We start from the raw sequence: 24,940 nt of genomic DNA on the forward strand, positions 1-24,940 counted from the left end.
GAAGAGATTACTGCACATTTCAAAGTAGGAATCAAAAATCTGCTGAACAAATATTGTATAATATTATTGTGTAGTTTTTTAAGTACACAAAACAAAGTCTTAAAGGATCAGTGTGAAGGATTTATTAGCGTCTAGCAGTGAAGACTGCAGATTGCAACTCGCTGAAACTTCTCTGGTGTGCCAAATGTGAACTCCCGGTTAGGATTCCTTTCAGCGTTCAGTGTTCAGGAGGTTTTGACCGGGACTGCAGAGGTCTCATCATCTCCAAAACAAACAGACTCTGATTTAAACACATAAAAACACTGAATAAAGTAGTTTCATGCCATATCATGTTTTTCTAATGCAGCTCAGCTTGTTGCAGAGGAGCTGCTACCACTGGTGGCCGACACATGTTTTTGCTCACCTTTTTCCTCTGATAACTTAAAATCCAGGCATTCAGGAGGATTTTACAAGGAGCTGAATTATCTGCGAAGGTCTCATCCTCTTCAAAACAAATGGATCCATTGATTTAAAAAAGTAAAAGCAAAAAAAAAAAGCAGTTTCCTGTTAAAAATCAGTGTTTTTCCAATAATGCTTGACTTATTGCAAAGAAACTGCTAACTATGGTAGCGGACACGAAAAGAAGAAAACATGATTACAGGATTACACCCTTGCACACAGTTTATTGTTACATAAATTGCATATAACACAGTTGTATGTGTTAATTTTCAATTTAGTAAATTGGCCCACACGTTGTAACCTCAGGGCCATGATTAAAATGCACAGAAGCTGAATGGATCAGTAGGCTTGGTACTACAGGTCTCCGGTAAAGAGGGCCATTACAATAGGAAAATGACTAAGACTTAAAAATTACTGAGCCGACAGCATTGGGCTTTGGTGTTTTGGTCATGAACTTGCACCAAATTTGAAAACCATCCCTGGCTGTGGTTTTTCAGTCCACTCTAATACTGAAGAGGGTTTGGCAGAGAAAGCATGAGAGTGCAAACTGACCACAGCGCAATGTTGAAATCATCACTCCTGTGGGACATTTTACTACGCTTTCCGTGGTTTGCCTGTTGATGGGATCGTTCTCATGAACGCCAACTTGACATGCATTGGTTGCATCGTCATTTTTTTGGTTTGACAAATGCTGAATAACATTTGCTTGGTTATATTTTCAGCAGTAGGGCGTGTTTTTTCTTTGCTACTGACCTCTGGCTACCAGTTCTAACTCTGAACCATTTTTACTGGAGCTCCAGGCCTTTAAACAGATTTTCCAACAACCATGTTTCACTAACCCCAACTCTGGAGGAAGCTAGGCCTGTATCTGTCAGCTCCATCATGGAGCAGCAAGTGTCTACTTTGTAATGTTGTTTTTAGCTTTCTGATGTTGCTAGGCGCTGAAAATGTTATCGACCTACAAGGTAACATGAAAGCAAATGATGAAGGGATGAGAGCTCTGTTTTTATATTTTACCACAGTCAAGTAGATGAATAAAATGAAAGTATTAATTAAGAAACATTACAGATTTCAGCTCTAAGCAATACTTAAAATAAAACACATTGCTTCCACATTAAATCCCTGCCTCCATAACTGCATTGACTTGAAAGTCTTTTTTCATCTTATTGAAAAAGCACCCTCTCCTCTCCTCTCCTCTCCTCTCCTCTCCTCTCCTCTCCTCTCCTCTCCTCTCGTTGGCATGTGTACTGCAGCCGAGTGCCTTGTTGTCTGTGCAGTGTTAAATATTAATTGGGAATCAGTGGAGGACTTGTCTCCTAAATGATAGAACAGAAGGGCCCAGGCTTGCCTCAGGCAGCCTGCAGGCGCCTTTCTTCTTCCATTTACCTGCAGGCCTGCGCACCAGCACTTCCTCCAGTCTGACAGGCCTGCCCAGGCGCCTCCAGCCTCTCCTCATCTCTCCCTCTTACTCCCACTCTCTCCCTTTTTTCTTCCTTCTCTGCTCTCTGCACCGGTTCCTTTTCTTATCTCTGTATGCGCTTACAATCTCTACCTCTGGGGTCCCTTACTCCATACCTGTGTGTGTGTGTGTGTGTGTTTGTGTTGTTGCTGTGTCCATTTGAGTTTGTGCATGACTGTGAATGCTGCTTGCTCTTGGCTGTACATGCAGCCCTTTGAGAAAATGGTGTCACAGCGTGGTATATTCTCCTAAAGACAGGACAGGGAGAGCCTGACATAAATCTTTCAGGTCAGGATTTTAGCTTGTTGTGTTTTTTTTCTGGGCTCTGTGTCCCCCGCTGCTCTCTGCCTCATCACTGAATGGTTTAATCTCTGTTTCTTCTACCTGATGTTTCCCCCATAACTAGCCTCGCAGTTTGTGTTTCTTTCTTCTGTGAGCCGGCCTTTGTTCCTCTCTATCAGCCTTGTCATCTTGAGAGGTGTACCGAGACTAAACAACCGTCTGCTTCTTGGAGCACTGGCTAGCTCTAACTTGTGGATGACCCTCGTGGACTGGGTTAATTAAGCTGCAGAGATTTGCTTTGGAAATCAAAACCAGTTTAACCTGTTGTTGTATGTTGTAGCACTGTAGCGGAGCACAGCTTTCCACAAGGTTCAGTGAGGGTACACTGTGAAGTGGCACGGCTGAATGTAAAATGGAAAAACGTAGAGAAGGAGGAGAGGGCAAGAGAGAGGCAGGGATGTAACTGGAGGAGAGTAGGGGGGTGGGGTTGACTTTGATGCCATAGGAATGAGTTCACAGGCCCATGAGCACAGGCCTAATCGCACATGACAATATCGGCTGGTGTGCCAGTCGCAACGCATAACCACCCCGCTGCTTGTGCTGACTCGGGGTATTTGCTGATAAAGCTCTGCTTTCTAGACCATGCTGTATGCACAATGAGGGTGGCCCAGGCAGGCCTGAGGGCTGGCTCATCACAGGCAGCCCACAAACTGGGGGCTAGCCCCCCTCCCTATACAGAACCATGCACTCTGCTAAACCCTTTGGCCAGACTTGATTATTAAACAGAGAACAGTTTTGTGATGAATATAGTTATTTTTTCCATTTATAATCTATTATGTTGCCCATCCAGACCCATGAATTATTGCGAATGGAAAGAGCCTGGCGAAAGTCGTGCCTGAAATGAGGTCGTGGCTGCGAGGGGTTCTGTTCACAGTGTGAAATATTCAGGGTTGATATTTTTCTATTGAAATGCCTCTTTTTTTTGGCTGTCATGGGAACAAACATTCTTTTTGTTTGGCCATTTTGTTTATGGAGTGCAGTGTGTGGTGTGAGGTAAACATGTTGCCCCAGTTTCTGTGTTTGTTTGGTGCACGGGTGTCACACAAAAGGCCTGACATGGCTGCTGCTGGCCTGCATTCCTTTGTGGCGGCTCAAAGAGGACATAAACTACCCACTGGTGTTGTTTTTGCTGGGCAGTCAGCTCGATCATCAGTAATTAACACGTGCAGTGATCTGCTTTGAATTCAAGGGGGGTCCTCTTTTACGCATGCAGTTTCTTCTTGCGTTAACATAAAAGGCCAAAACTGTGAGATCTAAATATATTTTTGTCTTTTCAAATCTTCACAAAGGTTAGTGCTGATAATGTTTTTAATTCCCAAGAGGGGCAGTAGGTCTCCTCTGGTGATGCCAGTGGTGTTAATGGGGCAGGAATGCAGGACGAGTGCTTTCCCACGCTGTTAGTTTTCTTCTGCCGGGTGCGTTTGAGACAAGGCTCTGGGCCGGCTAGGCTCCGCTAATGCAGCCAGAGTGCAGACAAATGGAAAGTGACACTTGTGTGTGTAGAATGGTATTTGTGGTGACGCTTTGACTACAGATAATAAAGTGTTCGCCCTGAGGTGATTTCGCCCGGCAAGCACCCCAGATGAAACTCACTTACTCAGAGAGGGAGACTGAAGAGACAGAGAGGGGGATGAAGAGACAGAGAGCGGGGAGATGAAGCACGAAAAGAGACAGAGAAAATATAAAGACGGGGTAAAGACGATGAAGAAGAGAGACATATATATAGAGGGAAATTCAACCTGCTTTTAATCGTGTGTCACATTTATTCATCTGCTTTTTAGATTTAAGAACATATATGGAGCTTCTTTAGATTAATGGATTTGGACGATTAATGGTTGTCGATGTTGTCGCTAGTAAAGAGAAAGGATGTCAGGTTCAACTGGAGGGTAAAATGTTTGGATCAGCTGTTGTTAGCGGGATCTGCAAGTGTGTGTTTCTCTCTGTGCTTTTCTGTCTGCCAGGCCATGTGTACAGAAGAGTCCTTCAGGATCAATCAATTCTCAGTAATTTCCCCTACAGCTCATAAAAGCCAGGTCTGTCTGGAAGGAGCATGAGGTTGCCACATCAAACCAGCTAATTAATTTTCATGGCTGATTCAGGAACATCTGGCTTTAGAGATAAATTCTAACGAGAAAATGTAAACATGACAGTGTCCGGGTAGTATAATATTTCACGTTTCTTGGGAGGAAACCTTTATAATAGAAATCTAATTAGCTGTTTTGATCGGACACACTGTCTATCACGTTATGTGAAATGGTAAAATAGTTATAGTATTGATAGACAAACACGTTGTGCATAAAGTGGAAAAGGATCTTGTTTATCCTCGTCTCCTTCCTAGTGTTATCTGTACCTGTGGACCTTATCTCTGTCTGAGTGTATTAACGCACACGTGGACTGCCTCACTGCAGGCTCACTAAATGACCTCATGCTGCAGTCTGTGGGAGGAGGATGCCCAAATTAGGCTCTCAATTTGGTATTTCTTCCATCTGCTTGTGCGGGAAATAGATAGATTAAATCTTAGATGAGATTGGTTTTAATGAAATGAAAGATTAGATTTGGGAGTTTTGTCCAAGTTTTTTTTTCTTTTTTTTTTTTTTTAAATCTCTTTTAATGATTAAATCCATTTTTGACATTGTGCCATGTCTGCGTGCCTGTGAAGGATCAGTGTGCAGATTGCTTTAACATTCTCATTATCCTCTTTGCTATTTGTGAAACATGTTGGCAGGTTAAAAGCCCAATATGTGATTGCAGCATGGCACCCCCTGTTAAAAAATGTTGTCCAACTCCTGATTTTATTAACATAGTGATGTATTCGATTAAATTGTTTTCCTATTATTTAGTGTCTGACAATTGATTTAAACATAACACTGTAATGACTGTTGAAATATAAGGATTTGTTTACTTTGCAAAATACAGATTTTAGATTAAAGAAGTTAAAAATTGCAATCAATAAGTTTCTCACAAATAAATGTGAAGAATTTAAAGGGGAGACAGAGAGGAGGTTTGTCAAGACTGCATTTTCGTTTCCACTGTCTTACAATATGCATGTTTGATGATTATGATGACACAAGCAGCGTTGAATTCAGACAGCTCTATCCTCTGAGAAATCATTGCAGTTTGATTTTTATCTTTGCAATTATAGATAGCAAAGGCCTGACAAATAATTGCCTTGATTTTTTTTTCTCGCTGTGTTGTTGCACAGAAAATCAACCTTGAGATGAACAGAGGGAGATGAGTGTTCCTAAAAATGGCTTTTCTGATATCAAGCAAGCAGCAGGGTTCCCTTTTCCCTCACGTGCACTTGAATTGATTAGTACTCCGGCTGAGGGCATATTCAACATGTCTGCCCCCTGCAAGGCTGCTGTACCCTGTTGATCACTGGCTCATACATGTGCTTCCTCTGCTCCCTCTCTCCTCAGGAAGCTCCTGTGGGGCACTGAGTCTTTGATTGACTGGCGGCCGAGTCCACAGGACGCCTCTATTATTATCATCTCTACCTCGGCAGAGAGGTGGGGGGCTATGTCCAGGGGGTCTGGCCGACAGCCCCTGCTTTGTGTGCCCGATAGTCAATTAGAGGCAGCGCACTGCCGGAGACGAGTGGGATGCAGGGTTAATTGCAGAGGACCAAACAGCTGGCTCTATCAGGGCCCATTGTGTTTGCAGCAGTTGTCACGGCAATTGAGGCCTGGCTGTAATCGCTGACTAATCAGCCCTGTGCCAGATGACACCTCCATTAGCACAAGGCAGGTATTGTTCAGGACGCGAAGCTGCCTCTGGCTTCCCCCCGCCTGCCCGTCTTTTTACAACAAGCTAACGGAGGTGGGGAGAGGATGTCATAGACCCTGATCCTATCTGCTAAGAGCTAAACAATAGCCACAGGTCAAGGGTTCCTCCGTGGAACAATGCTGTTGAAGCTGTCCTTTCTAGGCTGCAACACATTTGACAGAGTAGACATATTTTCAAGATGAGGGACTGAAGACTGTTTAAGCCATGAATTATTAATTTGAATAACTTCATTACAATTGGGTTAAGGGCAAACTGTCCATTAGTGGTGGAATGTGGTGAAAGACTTATGAATAAAAAGGGGCATCCTGCTGGCCCAGTGGTCTAAAACACCAACCCTGTCTGCTAGAAATTACCTTGGTATATTACTAAATTGTTTTGACTGAGTTGTGGTGACAATGTAATGGCTGCCAACATTTCTTTGAGTTAATGAAACACCATTAGGTATGTAGCCAACTCAGAATGTGGTTGAATCAGATTTGGTTTTTCAAAAAGAATATTCAACTATTTGTTCCTTTTGTTATCCTATTTATGGCTTGAGAGTTTGAAAAGGGTTTGGTAGGACATTCAGGGTGACAATTAATGTAGTATAAACAAGCCAAGTTAGCCCTCCATGTGAATCCCTGCTAACTACTCTAACGACAGATAAAAATGTGCAGCAACACTAGATATCAAACAAAAGCCAGAGACTGTATTGAATTAAGTTGCTGTGAGCTATAAATTCATCACTTATAAAGAGAAGGTTAAAGATAACATTATGTCAGAGCCTGACCAGGCAAAGCCTTTCTTTCTGTGAGCAGCTGCCTCCATGTCAGTTAGACTAATCCTAGGTCAGTGTCTGCATCTTCCTGTACCGGAGAGCAGCATGACCGAAAGGAGCGCCTACTCTGCAGCTACAACTGGGGCTCAAAACATCCCCAGAAATACACTGACTGGCAAAAAAAACCAACAACAAATAAACAAACAAACAAAAAAAAAAACTATAATAATGCGGCTTCTTGATTTGAAGAATCTCAAGCATCTGTGGGATCTCCAACTGATGTTTGGTTTTCTTTCACTTTCAGGGGGCATCCCTAAACACTACACATATTATCCGTGCAGAAATCACATAGTAGCTAATATGCAATGTGCTTGACTGTGACATCAGAATCCTGGGTTCATGTCCAGACTCCTTTCAATGGATATGTTTAGGCAGCAAAATATTTTTTTTGTTATGGAGAAATTCTGATTTTAAATGTAATTAAAAAGGTAATAATATAAAATTAAAGCTGTAAGCAGCAATGAAAGGGCTCCACACCCCTACGCATGTTGGGGTACTTGTAAAATTCAGCTAAAGCGGTCATTCATTTCTGTGAAAGTCGGATACTGCATGCAGAGAGTTTGGACCCTGGAGTGAGATATTTCACATGATGTAGTAATTCCAATGCCTACTAGATGGCACTGGAGGGCACATAAATTCCACGTCATCTTGGTGTACATCATTTGTACATCAAACCATGCAAATTTCATGTAAATTAAAACATAACTGTCTTGCAAGGCTTACTCCCTTTTGCCAGTAGGTGGCGCTATTACGACTAGTGAATATTGTCATACAGATGTGTTCAGGACAGGACCTTCATCAAACTTACGAAGTTTCAGGCAGATTGAACAATGTACACCAAAGTTACAACAATTTCCTGTTTAATGGCGAAACATCAAAATTCTACGCTGCGCCACGGGAAAACTGTAAAAGTTTTGCACAGACCTCTGGTAACTTTTCATCACCAAGGGGTTAAGATTGGACACACTAAATTTGAAGTCGACTGAATTAATCCTGTAGGACAAGTTTGCAAAAGTATATTAAAATCGCCAAAAATTAGCAGAAAATTCTAAATGGCCGACTTCCTGTTGGGTTTGGGGGTTGGGTCCAAGAGGCTTTTTGTGCATCTGGTCATGATACATAAGTGCACCGAATTTCGTAATTGTAGGTGAAACTGGCCATTGGGCTACACGTTAGGGGACGCTGTGGAGTCATTTTGCCACGCCTGTTTCCGAAACCACCTAAATACATTTTTTTTAGCCAGGCCGGACGTGTGTACCAAGTTTCATGAGTTTTTGAGCATGTTTAGATCTCCAAAAATGCACCACTAGGTGCTTGGGCCCTAATAATAATTCCTTGCATACCAAAAGGGTCCTCGCACTGTTAGGTGCTCAGTTCCTTAATAATGCTGAAGTAACTACGATGGGATAGTGTACTGCGAGATTGTCTATTTTGTTGAAAAACAACTGAAATACGTTGTCAGTGATACGTTGCTGATACCTTCAGTATCAACATTTTTGCAACTTGCCAGGTACATTAATTAGTTAATTAATTTCCTCATTGTGTTAGTGGAAAACGTAATTTGCTGGGCATGTCCTCAAAAGGATTTGCTGTTTTAAATTAATTGCATTTAAACTGAATTTCTAGAAGAAAGAGCATAAAACACATACCACATAATTAAAGAATCCCTAATTTGAATCCTGTGAGGATCCTTTGTTGCATGAAATTTGTCCCTCTCCACCACCCAAAAAAATACAGTTAAAACAAAGAGACTCAGCGCGCCTAGCTGCATGTAGGTTAAAAAAGACACAGGATCTGTACAGCAGTTAATGTCCCCTCTTGGCTCACACACATATAACAGGCACTGTCCCTCTCGGAGGGGAAATGGCTCCCAGTGAACATGGTTGTTGTTGGACTGAAGCTGACCCCATGTTTTCTTTCATCTCCGCTCCTGTTGTTTGCCCTAACCTCATCACAGCGGGCTCTGTTTGTTTGGCCAAAGTTAATGTGTACTATGCACTCGTTCTTCTGTGAAAACTTAATTGCAGTTCAACCAAACGGTCCTCTCCCTTCATTTAAACAAGCACTTTTTCCCCACAGCTCACCAATGTACATGGTCAGAGGGGATCAAAGCATGCAGTAAGTAGGGATACGGGCTCGCAGGAGTGAGTGAGGAAACGGCGAGGGCTTTTTGATGTGTTGGAGCGTTTTCTCCACTAATAAGAAGAAACTTCTCCAACCTGCTCATAATTTTAGAACACTTGGAACACTAATAAATGGGAGCAAGGGCATTTCAGGCAGTTCTCTCCGACTTTTCCCTCTGCTTATTCATTTAAACCTCTAATTAAAATGCAAAGCATTCTCATGGTCCTCTGGATTTGGTGCTGCACTCTCACACAGCCTCTGACTCCCTATCTCCTCTCCCTTTTTCTCCACTCCCCTGCTGCCCCCACCACCTCCACCCCCCCCTCTCTTTCCACCTCACCTAACTCCCTGCTCTCATATTCTCTCTGTCTGCCTTTGCTTCTTGTGATCAACACAATTTGACCTCTCACTTGGAAGAAGTGCACAGAATTTAATGGATTTTTTACAGTCTAATCTAACCAGTTCCCTCTTTATTGCTGTTTTGTACCCAATGGACCTCATCTTTACCAGCCCTCCACCACCTCCTCCACCCTCACACCAAGAAAATTAGTTCATCAGAATTCAAAATGTACTGCTGGCTAATTAAAGGAGTGTTAATTGAGTGTTCAGAATTGGGTACCCCTTTCACCAAACACACACACACACACATACAGACACACGTGCGTGCATACACACAAGCACACATGCAATCACAGTGACAGCGCTGGGTACACCAAGGACGTTGCGCTTGGGGAGTTTCATGCCAATCAAAAATGGAGAGAAAGGAGAGTACCCATCCTCCAAGTGAAATGGGATTTCTAGATCATATCATGGCCTACTGCAGCTCAGTCCGGCTCTGTGCTGCCATGTTATCCTATCCCAGCCTTGCTATCTCTGTCTGACCGCTGGAGAGTGTAACACTGCACAGATAGCCTCTCTCACTACGTGCATCGTGCTAATGAGGGGTGGCATTTAGAGATGTGCTGCTCTGACACATGGGCATTGTGTGCCAGGCACTGGGTGATTAAGGACGAAGGTCAGCCCATTAATTGCCTCCCTGCCATCTCCGCTCCCTGGCGCGTGATCTCTCAGAACTAATGCATGTGTTTGCCTGAGCTTTTATCTCATCTCCAATGCAGTTCAATCATATGCTTGGTTTGTTTACATTCCTTTCATGAAACTTTTTTTCTTGCTTATTGTTAAAGCAGTGCTGGCCCAGGTTTCCCCTGTTCATTTACTATAAGCTGTTTCATGTGCTTGTGAGTGCACATAGTCTCCTGCTCACAGGAAGGGAAAACCATATTCTTCCATCCCCAGGGAAATAATTAATCCTTACAAGGCTGTCGCATGTCGAAATGAAGCGAGTGTGAAGCATTTAGCCCAGGAGGCATTGCAGGCTGTCGCCCGCACAGGCACCTGTTGTTGTCCCTGCCCTACATTTCATGTGAGAGCGCTGAGCAGAGGATAACAACATGCTCCACTGATGGCAAATAAGACACACAACTGCAGATGTGCATGTGCATGTTTTTGCCATTTTTTTCTGTTTTCATGCATTGTGTTTCAACGCACGACCACACTGGAGAGTGTGCACAGGTGCAGGAAACCCCCTACCTTATGAGGAGGTGAGGGCTCACACAAAGGAGGCAGTGCTGGCTGCCTCAGAGGTTGTTTATCAGCCAGCACCATCTGTATGCTACTGCTCATAGCTATGATCTATTGCAGCCTAAACCAATACGTCACAGAGTGCCAGCCTAAAAAGAGTCTCTCCTTTAACCTCCATGTCCTCACTTATAGACTTACTGCTCTGGAGGAGAGAGATGTGGAGACCCTGCACACATCAGACACACACACAGTGTATAACAGTGTATGTATGAGAGTGAAATTACACCCCGGTTTGTGGCCATACTTACTGTAATCAACTTTGCTATAAAATTTATACCATGGAACTTTTTATTGAGGAAGCTGGAATCAGAAGCATCCAGATGCTCATTTGCCTCCTCCTCCTCTTCTTCCTTTATGCCTGTGGGTTCTAATAACCGGAAGCCTTTGTGGAGCTGAGATGGGTTTTGTAGGCCTGAAAGGCCTCTAATCCCTGTGGCCTGTGAAGTGTGAAACCCTTTGATGCCAGGTTGGTGTGCCAAAGGCTCTGCCTATTGACAAACAAGGGCCAAGCTGGGAAAAGACGGAGGGAGAGGGCTTTCTCGTCTCTCTCAGAAGAAATGCAGGCTCAGGCATGGAAAATATGGACTCAGTCAGTGAGAAGGAATAGAATTAGCCACCCTTTAATGAATTTCCTGGCTGTTTTTATAGTTTTTTTCCTCATGTGGCAGTAATTAGGTGGAATGATGGGCATATTGCAGCTGGGGGCTTGTAGGGGCGGCAGGCCACAGGCCCTTGATATGCCTGAAAGCCAAGTATCTTTCCTCATTTAGACCATGTGATGATCAAAGATGTGTTTTTTTTTGCCCTCATGTAAAGAAGATCAGAAAAAAATGCTGCTATTCCATTTGCATGTGGACCAGCAATGTGCTTTGAAATGAGCATGTTTTTATCTTCTGAGCAAATGAAATAAGTCTTCTGTCAGTTTTCCACTGCAAGTCACAACATCAAAGCAAATGGCAGTGCCGTCACCAGGGAAGCAGAGCTTTGCCTCAGTAAGGTTGGTTAGATCTCAGATAGGCTGGACTGGCACACACAGCCTTTGCCCATTAGGATGGCACCAGGTCGGCTCACTCTGATTAAAACGAAGTCATTAAGTCCAGGCTATTTTTTTCAAATTTAAATTCTAATTCATAGTACAGTGTTTCTGATTTAGAAAGCATCCTGTCTGCAGGATGAACTGACTGGAATAGGTCTTACACTTAATTTGGCTTGGGATATTCACAGTCTCTCCCCTCTGCTGCTAAATTCCCAATTTATTTCTTTTATGATATGGATCTTGTAGATTTAATCATTTTCACAGTTGGAGACCCATAGGGTTGTTGAAATGAACTCCCCATGCTATCTGTAATGGGAGCAAAGAAATGAGAATTGTGACTACTTGGCTGTGGAGTCTCTTTAAAATGATTTTGCAATCCGAGAGGAAATGGAGTGAGTCCTAGTCACAGCCTGCACCCTGCAGACTCCTTAGGTCGCCAGGACATTTGCTGACGGCACAGTTATGGCAGTTAATTTTTGTGCGTTTTGTTAGCTTTTGCATAAAAATGTCATTTTTGAAGGGGTTGCAAGTCATTTGTGGCAGCTGATATATTGCTTGTAAATTGAGTTCTTTTCCCAACCCCCCACCCTTTTTGTTACACTGAGCTAAGTAGCCATGAAATTGCCTGAATAATGTCGTTTAAATCCAATCTCACCGCGGCCTCTCACCTCCATGCCCAGCCCCCAAACAATGACACATGGTGGGGTTTTTAGAAATTGCCATTTTCCTGTTTGCCACCTCAATTCACAATGGCCAAGCCCTGGCTCATTGAGCGTGGGCTATTGCTAGTCTCACTTGCCACGTTCACTGCTGAATTGAATTTTGGTTTTGGATTGGTTTCATATGGCAAACAGTACACAGCATTTACATGTGCAATCATAACAGCATCTTCGTACCTGTCTTTTGTCTCTCCTGTCATCATTTATGCAGCACATCTAAAAAAAATGTAATAAAATGTAACAATTTATGTGAACACTGAAGCATTTTTTTTGCTACTCTGTGTTCATCATTGAAATAATAATCTGAATCTCAATAATGATGTGTTTCAGTCTTTTTAATGTGTGCTCATCTTCAAACCAATTCTCTGTCTTATCCTTGACCAAGTTTCAAAACAGCAGCACTGTCGTGTTTTTGACTTGACTCCTGTCTGATGTAGTTCACCTTAACCAGGCTAGTAATTCCCCATAGATGTTTAATTGTTTTTTTTTTTGGTGAGGGCCTCTCCACACACTCCTGGATTGAATAAATGTGGAAATTCTGTGGCCAAGGGTAAGACCCAATAAGTGATACCACTTATAAATCTCAAATGTGCCACTGCAATTAAACAAGCTTTTATCCCCTCCCCTTCCTCCCTGCTTGCCTGGTATCCAAGGCTAACCCAATTCAGTGCTAAAGAGAGTCCGAATTAATTTCACAATGCACTGATTTAACAGCGCCTAAGGTACCAGGCTTTGACAGAATGAGTTTTTAAAAGGATCCATTTGCCTAGGGATGAACTTCCACAGGAGGGTGTGAAAATGAGATGAAGAGAAAGCTCAAATGGAGGAGGGGAGTGATGGAGCACAAATGAATGTCAGTCCTGATTTACCATTTCCAACTCTGTTTGGGCTGTTCTGCAATGTGTTTGCATCTGGTTTTATTCACCTGCTTTTGTTGAACACCGACATTTTTCATTCTGCTTTGGATGTAGACACTGTAATGCTGCCAGGTTTTACTGTTGCAGCAGAGTAGTGGTTATTGCAATTGATTGATTGATTGATCTGACTTTGTGGTTGCCATTGCTGTCGGCTTCTTCGATATTTCTGGTAATTAAACCTCTGGTCTGCTGTTCTGCTCTGCAATACATGCAGCCATCTATTTTTTACCCCAATCGTTCTTTTCACTCATACTTTTCTCTCTGTTTACCTTGCAGGTGAGCTGGTGGTGCCCACACATTCCCCACGCTACCCCACTGCGGCAGAACTTGATGCCTACGCTCAGAAGACGGCCAACAGCCCTCTGTCCATCAAGATCTTTCCCACTAACATCAGGGTTCCCCAGCACAAGCACCTTAATCGGACTGTGAATGGATACGACACCACAGGGCAACGCTATAGCCCCTACCCACATCTCCACACAGGGGGCTACCAGGGCCTGCTCGCCATCGTCAAGGCCTCCTCATCGTCATCATCATCAACAGCCACCTTTGTCCCTTCAAAAGGTGTTCTCAAGAACTCAGAAGGCAGACGGACTAAGCTTTCTCCAGCCCATATAGCTGTTGCCCCGTACCCTCCTCCTAGTAGTAGCACTTTAGCCAGTGGCCACGGCCAAATGGTATACCACACTGGGCCCTCAAAGCCTCCAGAAGGCCCCGTACTGTCGGTTCCCCCAAACGTCACTGTAGCTGGCTCAGTGATACCTGTAACAGGGGGCCGAGGCCTGGCCCTGCCCGCACAGTCCAACCTCCCCTCCATCCAGAGCATCATCTATCAGATCAACCAGCATTGCCAGGCCCAGGCTCTGCAGCAGGTGTGCCAAGGGACTGCGACCGCACCGTCAAATTCCAGCCCCTCCAAGCAGGGCACGGCCGTCATGGGGGTCTCTTCTAGCTCCTCAGGGGGAGGCTACGTGGTTGGAATGGGTCCCCAGGCGAATATGGTGTACGCAGGGCCCGGGCTGCCGGCTCAAAATGCAGAAGCGATGAAGACTGGTGTGTACGCAGATGGTATGGACTACATCCTTTGGCAGAAGCAGCAACAGCAACAACAACAGCAGCAGCAGCAGCATCAACAAGCTGTGCTCCGCATGTACAGCGGAGGTAGCGGAGGAGGGGGCGCCATCAGCAAGTCCCCCGAAACTTGTGTTCCAGGGGGAGGGATTATGGCAGCGCAAGTGTCCTCCTCTTCCTCCAGACCTTACCACCTGACAGCGAGTGCCAGCGGAGGAGGCGGGATGGACAAAATCAGCTCTTCTCCTTTGAACTGTGTCGGTATGCACGGGAATTTTTCAGTGGGTCAGTATTTTGCCCCGCCGTGGAACAGTGTGCTGGTGACACCTGACAGTGACTGCTACAACCCACAGGAGCTTTTGGGCACCTCCACAGGAGGGCCGGCCACAGGGCACAGAGAGATGGGCTACCCCCACCACCATCACCACTACCACCATCATCATCACCCTGCTATAGACAGCGGGGGAGGTTTGTGCTGCAGCCTGCCCAGCAAGAGCTTGTGCAACACATCAGTGCTGAGCAGCAGCTTGCAGTCTCTGGAGTACCTGATCAACGACATCCACCCACCCTGCATCAAGGAGCAGATGCTTGGCAAAGGCTACGAGACTGTGTCTGTGCCACGTCTGTTAGACCACCAGCATGCACACATCCGCCTCCCTGTTTACAGATAGAGGAGGAAGAAGAGGAAGAGAATCAAGAGTTGTGAAATTGTGAAGAAAATCAAAGTTAAAGAACAGAGATGTTTTTTTTTTCCTGGGTACAGATTGTTGAGATTGGCACTGCTTTAACTAGTGTGGGAGCTTAGAGAAGAGCAGTTGTTGTGCTGTGTGACCGTAGGTTTGGTGGTTTCAAGGCAGGCTGTGGGAATCCCAAATATGAAAGGTGGTAGTGATTGCCAGTGGGAGAGAAAAAGGGATTTCAAGATTCTCCAGATGTTCCATTGTGTGGTTTGCCAATAGGAATTTTGGATTGATTTTTTTTTTTTTTTTCAGTTTTTTGTTGTTGTTTTTACTTGCCTGAAATTTTTTGATGAGAATCATAGCTTGACATGAAGTGCATACGCCACTTGTATTCCCCCTTCCAAATACTAAGGATGAAGCTACTGTGTAGGTTGTCACTGAAATGGTCTTAAAAGGGCCGAAGTTTAGGGCTGCTTTCAAAATCCAAAACTCTGTAACACATAAACACACACATAGACAAACACACACAAATGTACTGATATGTGAGGAGACTAAAATTATGCTCGGGTGCGTATGTACGAGGATCATAAGGTTGAATTTAAAGGATAGTACAATATTAGTTATTATTGCTGTTATAATTGATACATAAATTGCACTGCTTGAATCTTGTTAACTTTGAAGTTTGGAATTGGGTAGTTTGGATATGATATATTTAAGAAACTTGAAAAACTTGAACCTATTTTTTGTTGTTTTATATATTTGTAGGTATATTATATGCATTGGCTGCTATGGGGAAAAGTGTCTCAAATGCTTTTTTTTTTTTTATTTTTTTTTTTTTTCCACTTTTGTTTTTATGATTTAGTAATTCCTCCTCAAGCTGATGTGCAGTTTCTTATGTCCTGGTGTGAGGCATAGTCGCTGCTTTGGTTCTGTAAGAACCTGGTCGGAGAGCTCTTTTTCTTAACCAACACTGGAATCTACAATAAATCTTGAAATACTTATTTAAAAAAGAAAATGTCACAAAAAAATTATGAAAAAGAAATGTTACAATGAAGAATGTGATTGGGAGGTTATCTACATAACCTTACGTGTATGTTTATGCGTGTATGTGGCTGAGTGCATGTGCGTGTGTGCATTTTAGTTTATGTTCTTCAAAATCCTCAGACTTTTTTTTTTTTCAATTGTGTCATAAGATTTCTACCACCAAGACTGAAAAACTGATTCACCAGTCCCAGAAACATCATATCTGAGTAATGTACAGGAGATATTTTGCAAATCTTGTTCCCTTGTATCGGAGGCTTAAGATGGAGCTAGATCAAGTTCTCACATGTAACAGTGCTACATCTACTTCTGTCAGTTGTTATCATAATGACAGACAGAGGTGGCAACACATGGAAGTCCTATTTTGGGGGGTGCTATTCACCCCTGATCCTACAAACAAGTACAAAATGAAAACAATCATACCCTGTCCTCTGGCATCAGATGAAACGAGACAAGTCTCATTGCTTCCCCTTGTCCGTTTCAGCCCCTGGTTGGGACACATTTAGCCCGGGCCAGTCTTAACTTGATGATTCAGAGCAGTGAAATATTTATTATGACTGTGAGATTCCCTTGAATGTACTGCACTTAAATTACTGCAATGTTTTATTGCCTTGTGGGACTTGAGCGAAAGAGAAAAATTGGATCAGTGCAGCAGTCCTCTGGTCTTAAATTAGCATTTCTTTTGTCCGTCAAATTTCAATGGTAAATTGAATTTAGTAACTGGAGAGAGGGAGCCGGAGCTTTGTTGTGGGGAAATACTGGCATCAGTCTAGATTTATGAAGTGCAATTATTATGACTGTATTAACATTTTTTCTCTGAGCTTACACCAAAAAAAATGTAAACTACAGTTGTCAATACATTCCCAATGTACCACATCCCTAATCCCTATCCGTTTTTGTTTTGAGGTGTAAAATAAATTTCTTTAAGAATATATTCAGAAACCACATCTCGGCTTTGAAGTCTGTCATTATTTTTTTTTAACATATGTCCTCCAGAAGTCAGCGGGAAATTGGGCCCTTGTTTCAGCAGCGGCGTGATGTGCAATGATCCTTTACTGTACTGTAGCGACAAAACCTCTGCCACTGACAAAACCTACCATATTTAATTAATAATCTTTTAAATGTTTACACTTTGGCCATCCAAAGAAAAAGGATAGACAGCAGTTTAGAAACGCAGAAAAGATTTACGCATGAATATTGAAGATGAAGCAGTAAATCATTTTCTTTGATCACTTGTGCTCCATAAATAGATCTGTTTTTCCCTTAAGATAGCCCTTGCTTAATCTTAACTATGAGCCTTAAATTTTGGTGTTTGTAGACACACGCTACTGTCTTTGAAGGCTGACAAAGATTTCAGTGGAAAGAATACCAAGCCCCCTTGGCTTAAATTTGCACAGTAAGCCTCCTTAACATTCCAGCGAAAATTGTTCATGTTGTTTCAACAGCTTAATACCCCAGCCACACTGTGTGATTCCAGCATATTTTCTGTCTTGTAGAAATATTTTGACAGATTTACAGATACATCCCGTCCCTAAATCCCCTCCGTTTGGCTTCTGCATCCAAGCATTAAACCCTGTCACATGATGTTGAAGTGAAGAGGAGACACTTGAGGCAGTGGAGTTTCTGGTGTCTGGCCTTTCCCACCAGTGGAGGTCTAAGGCACCAGGCCTCTCTGCTAATGGGAATATTGGGTGACGCCTGGCTGCTGGACACTGCCAGTGGAGAGTATTCATTCACTCAAAGGGATGAAATCAAACCCTTTTCAAATAGCAAGGGGTTTCCTATTAGGTACAGCGAGGAATCTGGCTATTCTGAGCCAAGTTTGACTGAAAGGATGACACAAAAAAAGCATTTTCTTCTGTTTTTTCACAGATAAATTTAAGTTAGGTCCCATTTTGCGTTTTACAAAGTTGGTATTCAGATATTTTAACCATCTTTGCTTTGCGGCTGCACTTGCTTCTGTACAGGCTCCAAACTGTCTGTCCCCCTGGTCCTTTACACACATTAATGAGCTCCTATTGATGGGATGCATCTTAGCTCTGCAACTCTGGTCCATTCCACAATTCCCGATTTGGACAATGGACGCTTAGCCCATATTAGGATAATAGAATTAAATTTCAAATAGATTTGTGCCTGAGCTGATCCATGCACGGCTCACTCAGCTGCAGAGGCAGAGTGGCATATGGCATGTCATTATCTAAGCCCACCCTCCCCCTGTCCGGGGCCAACAGGGTTCAGCAGTGCTTAAACAAACTGAAGGTTAGGACTGGCTGGCTGGCGTTGAAGGGGAGGACAGCGGGGTTTTAAAGGGAAGGGAGGGGGGGTTGTTAAATCACAGCCTCCACAGCGTCTCAGAGGGCCTCAGCACCGCACCATGGCGCCTGGGCTCAGAGGCCTGCTTTAAAAAGCTGGGCTGTGTTTGATCGAGGGGATTTGTTTTCTGTTGGATTATACATGGTTGCTCCCTGCCTGGCTGAGGGGCCCTGTGCAATGTGACAGATCTCAGCAAAAGAAAGAAAGAGGGAGAGAGATACAGGGAGGGATTTTGGGGTCAGAGGAGCCTCGAAGCATCAGTAATCAGGATAATTGCCATGTTCCTGGTGCTGGTTTCAGCCTCCTTTCTTTGGCTCTGCGGCCTTATATTCAGATTCAAGCTCTGAGGAAATCACATTCCTCGCTGAAGGACTTATTGTGCCTCAATTTACTAAATTCTAGTAAGTGAAATCTTCATTTGTGATTAAGTTCTTCATGCTTGGGAAAATATTTTAAGCTATGTTGCCCAGGAAATGATAAATTACACCAATCACACCCCATCTCAACGCTTAAATCTATAACTTATCTCTGTGGCTACACCCTATCGACTGTTAACACATTTTCAAGGGCAATGAGACGCTCACGAGAATGGCCTGAAGGCAAAGTGGAGGGGAATTGACGTGTGCTTGTTGTAAAAATCCCTTAGTAAATCCCAATAAGTCCATGAAGACCTTTACCCAGTGCAAAGGCCTAGTCGCATATTATGCACCTTAAATACTGCTGAGAAGGAAGCAGAGTGGACTGGGCCCATTCAAAGCGGGGTCAGGTCTTTCTCTCTCAAAACAGAGGGGACGGGAGGGATAGAGAAAATAAAGGCAGCTGCTCGCTCTGTAGAGTCTTGGCGCAGCTTCTCTAACCTACAGATGACAGAGGGAGGGGGGGCGGGTAAGGGGGGTTACGTCCCTTCCACACCGCTTTGGTCAACCTCAGTCATGTCCCCTGGCTGCCCTTGGGCCCCTGGGGCTTTCATCTCAGAGTCCTTCCCCGCATCCCTCCTTAACGTCTTCCGAAGACAAAGTCATGAGGCCAGTTCTCTCCAATGGGTCTCTACCTAGCAAGAAAATACTTAAATCAATAATACAGATGGTCCTGAGGAGGCTTGTATAGTTAACCCACAAGCCTTATAGCTCTAATGCACAATATCATTAAAACATTTGTTGGGTTTTGCACATCTCTTTTGGGCTACTGAACAAAACTGGATAGGTCGTATGCAAGCACCATGCAGTTCAAATGCTTTTTAAGCATTTTTTAAATAAAACACAAGGTAAGAATCAGCACAGATCCCCAAATAAATCTTTTTTCTCCAAAGGCACAGCTCTTTTTAAAAGGCAACGCAGCAGGTCATAATTCTAGGAGCTTGTAGCTTTTCATTTCTTCAGCGTCACAACTATGTATGTTCAGCTGAAAAAGCTTATGGCCTCCAAATATTCATCTAGTTTATGTGGTGGGTATATTGCTGTATCCAATCTAAACACAAAAGTCTGGGGATTTTGCTTTTTTTTCTTCCTGTTTCCTTTTACTGTTTGTGTGGCTCTCAGAATGTTCCTGTGGACAAACAGGGCTGTTTTTTTCTCCCGAATGATCTCAAATGCACCAACGCTGCCAAAGTCTGAGGGTGCCGCAACCTTGAGAAAATAATATATATGGAAATGGGAAATCTATTAAGCATCTCTCTTATTGTTCTCCCTGCAGTGTTGTATTTATGTTTAAAAAATGATTTTGTCTCCTCAGGATGAAAAAAATGTAAAGAATACCTTGCTTTTTTTGAAAATGATAATATATGAGTCTTAGATTTCGAAATAAGAAGTCTGAATATAAAAAAGCTGTAAAATCCTTTAGTCGTGGGGTTTTCAACTTTTGAATGTGCCTACAGCCAAGCATCCCAGTGATTGCTTACCTTCTACCCCCTCTCCAGTTCTGCAATCTCCCCCTAATCTCCCCACAACCATCATCTTCAATTTGCTGAAACTGCCACTCTCCCCCCTCCATCCCAATGACCACAGTAGATATTTTGTCTGTTCCCTGCTTTTTGTCAATCTCAGGACTGAAATTTCTTTATTTTAATGTAGATGGTTGGTTTTCATTTGACCTCTCCTCTCTTATGTATTATTGTTTGACATAAGTAAATAAAGCAGATGACTTCTACGCCCGTCTTGTTGCTATATTCAGCCATCGTCTGTCTTCTTCTCTGTCACTTGCCGTAAACATCTTCTTAAATAATTTTTAAGACTCTAGGCGAGACCTTACTGTAATGAAGGTAAGCATATTAGTCTTAGGATTCACTTTGCACATCACCGCCATATGCCAGCCTCTACAATCCTGTTGTTCACTTGACCTTTTTCACCAGCAGTATATTGTGGCATTACTAAGGCCTTAAAGCAGTGGTGGAGCGGGTTTGAGGCGTCACACCAGAGTTGATTGCGTTCCAACACAATAAGCTGAAACACCAAGATGTTAGCAAAACCAGGTCAAGAAGGGTTAGCCATAGTTGGCAATACCTGTTGATAAGAGCATATTGTGCTGTATTTTGCACATACAAACACTATTGCAACATGTCAACAGATAGAAGTTGGACTGGACTGTTTGTATTACTGTTTTAATGAGACAAACAATAAGACAGAAGTGCTAATAAACAGTATATTGCTACAGCTTTCACTGCTGTTGATGCGTGGTGCAGCCATCTTGGATTATGAGGTCAGGGTTGGTGAGGTCTCTCCGACTTTGTGAATTGGAAAATCCAGGGGGTTCTCCAGTTGAAATTTCAAACTGGGAACTTGGATATTCAGACTTCCCAGTGTTACTGTAACACGCCATGAATTTCTGGCTAGTTAACGTTAGCTGCGGATAGCTGGCTGGCTATTATAATTTGAGAAAACGCTTTTCTGTTGGCCTGATATTGAGTTCCAAGTATTGAAAACCAGTTGTACTTGTTATTGTTGGGAATCTTTGATTTAAAATTTCAACAGCCCAGATTATTATGGCATGGATTCGACTGTTGCAGATTTGTCAGATAAACATTAATTCTGTAAACTATACTCCAGAATTGTACAACAAAAATAGGTTTCAAGATTACTTATGAAGTTTACACCATATTATACCTATGTTATGACATTGTAAAATAGTAACATCAAACTATTTTTGTCTCCTTTAAGGTGTCAGGAGTGGAAATTGTATGCGCCTGGGCCCCCCTAGGTTTGGGTTGATCGTCAGGCTGCACCCCTGCCTCAGAGTTTATACAATGGCGGTCCTGGGGAAGGGCCAAACGGGGGCAGCATTATGCAATTATAAAAATTGCAATATCGCGCCGACGCGAAAGGCGGAACAAATGCGTGTGGCATTTGTTTCCAGTCCGATCCCTTAGAGCGCTGCACCGCCACTGGCTGGCTGCAGCGCGGATGACTCGAAAAATAGGCAACTACACCACTGATCACTGGACGAGAGGCAGAAGCAGGAATAAAGAATCGATCGGTTTGCCAGAAATCACCAAAACCGCAGAATACAGCTGCTGTAATGTGAAATCCTATAAAGGAAAATAGACTGGGGTGCAGGGGGCCGCTAGACTAACCTTATAAAGGCTTTAGCTGATGCTCTTGTTGTTTTGTTTTGTTTTCATTTTCCGTATTGATACTGAAACAAATACCATCAATGGTATTTTTTCTGTTATTGTACTTTATATTGAACTAAAAATGTTGAAGGCCTGAACACTGCCAACGAGAATGTTTTATTTGGTTTGTTTTATTTTTATTGTTTTTGTTGCAATATTGTTGAAAATTGTAACTAACATATTCAAACAAAGCTTAACTGTAACTGAAATACTATTACTGCGTGCCAGTACTTTATATTACTTATTATTATTATTTAAACTAAAGATTTTGAATGCTTGAACGCTTGTTTTTCTCTCTTTTGCCTGGGTTGAATGTGTCCCTATGACAAAACCCTTGGCCCCAGTAAAATTGATCTAGAACTGCCGCTGAGTTTATGGAGGATTATTTGTGCTATCATTGGAAGACAGCCCACAGTGTAAAAAGAGACAGTACCCCCTTTAAACTGTGGGTGATTGACAGGTCTCCTGGATGAGGATTTGAAGAAACAGCTCTTACTGTAAGCAGAGGCAAAGACAAGCTAAGTCTCTTTACATGCAATTTACCAAAGTGGCCAAGACAGGATGTCCTCCTCTAAAGCCTGGACGTTCAGGTCACACAATATGGGAATATCAGCTGTCTCCAATAACTGTTTTTCTGAACCCCATTTGTTACGAATCAAAGCACAGCCACTAATCTTCGTCTCTTACTGCAGCTCACACCTCGTTGCTCCCTGTGCCTCCTCTGAAAACCCAGTACCATGATAAACGAACAACAGCGGTGCTTTAGTTGATCATTACTTTTTAATTTTATTATTAGTAGTCTTTTGCTTAGTAGGATTTTGCCGGTACTACATGGCCTTTCCAGGAACTCCACTTTCCTTAAGGTAAGGAAAACAGCATACACCCAATCTAAATGTTTGACAACGTAGGTACCTTCAAGAACTCAATATTGACGCTTTTTCCTCCTTTCTCTCCTCACTCCCAACCTCTCCACCCACCTAAAACATCAGATAAGCCGTAGACTGATGAGCCAGCCGCCTCCACCAGAGCGTGTGGTACTGGGAGACTGCACACTGATTTCATACACGCTCGCTCAGACAGAAAAAGAGCTCCGTGGAGCAGAAATGCTTCTCTTATTAGCAAAACTCATTCACCTGCACGCCACATTGAGTCCCTGGCAATTTCACAATAAATCATGAGAGATGCCTATAGAGGCCGGGCAGCAGGCTGACGCTCTGCCGCGGCCGTGCCCTCGCCTGTCAGTTTAGACACTCTGAATCATTTCGGGTTCAGCAGCCTCGTTTCATCTGAGATGAACTGAAAGGTCATCTCACACACCACCTAACCAATATGTCTCTGGCTCATCATCTCCCAGTGCTCCCAGTGATTGCTCATTCCATTTAGAAATATCACACCTTGGTGAAATATTTCTCTGGGGATTATGGAGGGAATTATTTCAAAGAAGAAAATTAGCACTGACTTAAAGCTATGAGAAACCTGCTTTTAGCTCTTAACCTGACTTTATCTTTTAGGGGAGAGAATTATTCAGTGATGATCCATCCACCTCTTTTGCAATATCAGTTGGTGAAATGATTAGTGAGAGTGTGGCCAATGTGTACGCAGCTTTGCCTCTCTGTGTCAGGCTGCCGGACCTCAGGCAGACAATGAATGTTGTACTTGAAGCCATCAGACAGTCTGGAGTGTTGTTTAGTGAATTAAGAATGAGTTGGCCCAAGTCCAGCTCGGTATCCGCTTGAGACTCATCAGCCTAAACACCTTAAAGCTTAACTGGCTGGACAATAGCTGAACAATTTGTACTGCCAATATCTAAGCTAGTTAGTTTACTTAAGACCTTTGGCGGAGACTGTCAACTTTCCCTTATGTGCGGTTGCTAAATGAGGGCCGTTACAACATGATCCTGCTTGGCTGTCACTTTGGTTTGTTGAGACACATTTGTGGCAGCGAGCACACACATGCTGCAAGCAAGTGAGCCATTTTGTTAACAGCTCACACTTCCTGTGCAAGTGTGCGGTTCCAGAGTTGCTGACAGTGACACTTGCAGGACCGAGCCCTGCCCTACTTAACAGGCTGCGGGGAGGAGGGCAGGCCAAGTTGTCAGCAGCGCTAGGTGCTCACTGCTTAGATAAACCTGGAGGATTAGTGGCCCAGTTAAAGTTGGGGCAAAGAGGATTAGCCTCTTCTCTGAGGTGGTGAGAGATTCCCTGTGTCCTTCAGCGCTGCTGGCCTCTCAGAGAGGAGAGAGAGGAGGAGGAGGAGGAGGATGGGAGGTGAGGGGTGAGGCCCTAGTTATCATGAGTGAGAATCACTACTGTAGCATTTTGAAGAGGAAAAGGAAAGGTGAGGTGTAATGATGAAAGGTGAAAAGCAGTGAAGCAGTTCATAAATTGTTGCCAGCTTGTGGTTTCATTAGGAAGGCAAAAGCCCATAATTACTGGCCGGGTGTTACAGCGAGGTCAACGAGACCTGAGATCCGCAGGAAAAAAATATTTCATAAGTGGGCTGCATCCTACAAAGTATAACCTATTAAAGGTTATAGTGCTGGTAACAGTTAGCACTGACAATTCAGTGTTTACAGCTATAATTAAAATACATACATATTTGTGCCCTACAGTTTCTGCAGGAGGAGACACAGCTTACACTTGTTTGCCTCAAATGGGATCTCTATTGTAGCAGAGGAATTTGGACCTCTGCAGCCATCAGCAGGCAGGAGAAGGAACTACAAGTGATCAGTAACCCTCATTCTACACACAAGGATACTACTGTAAGAAATAACCAGAATCGCAAAATGTTAACTTATTTCATTTAGATTTTACTTATGGAACTAATGTCATCTGANAAGTGATCAGTAACCCTCATTCTACACACAAGGATACTACTGTAAGAAATAACCAGAATCGCAAAATGTTAACTTATTTCATTTAGATTTTACTTATGGAACTAATGTCATCTGAA

General features: G+C 43.2%; 1 protein-coding gene across 2 annotated transcripts in view; it reads left to right on the top strand.

Moving 5' to 3' along the window:
- Positions 1 to 15,619, top strand: part of fam222a (family with sequence similarity 222 member A) — a 54,496-nt gene extending 38,877 nt beyond the window's left edge. For both annotated transcript variants that reach the window (XM_042488701.1, XM_042488700.1), the window contains exon 3: positions 13,556 to 15,619. In XM_042488701.1, the coding sequence (XP_042344635.1) occupies positions 13,556 to 15,021 (1,466 nt within the window). In that variant the 3' untranslated portion in view covers positions 15,022 to 15,619. The remainder of the gene's footprint in view (positions 1 to 13,555) is intronic.
- Positions 15,620 to 24,940: the final 9,321 nt, after the last annotated feature.

The sequence above is a fragment of the Plectropomus leopardus genome, chromosome 6, assembly GCF_008729295.1.
Source record: "Plectropomus leopardus isolate mb chromosome 6, YSFRI_Pleo_2.0, whole genome shotgun sequence".
In the NCBI taxonomy this organism is placed as follows: domain Eukaryota; kingdom Metazoa; phylum Chordata; class Actinopteri; order Perciformes; family Serranidae; genus Plectropomus; species Plectropomus leopardus.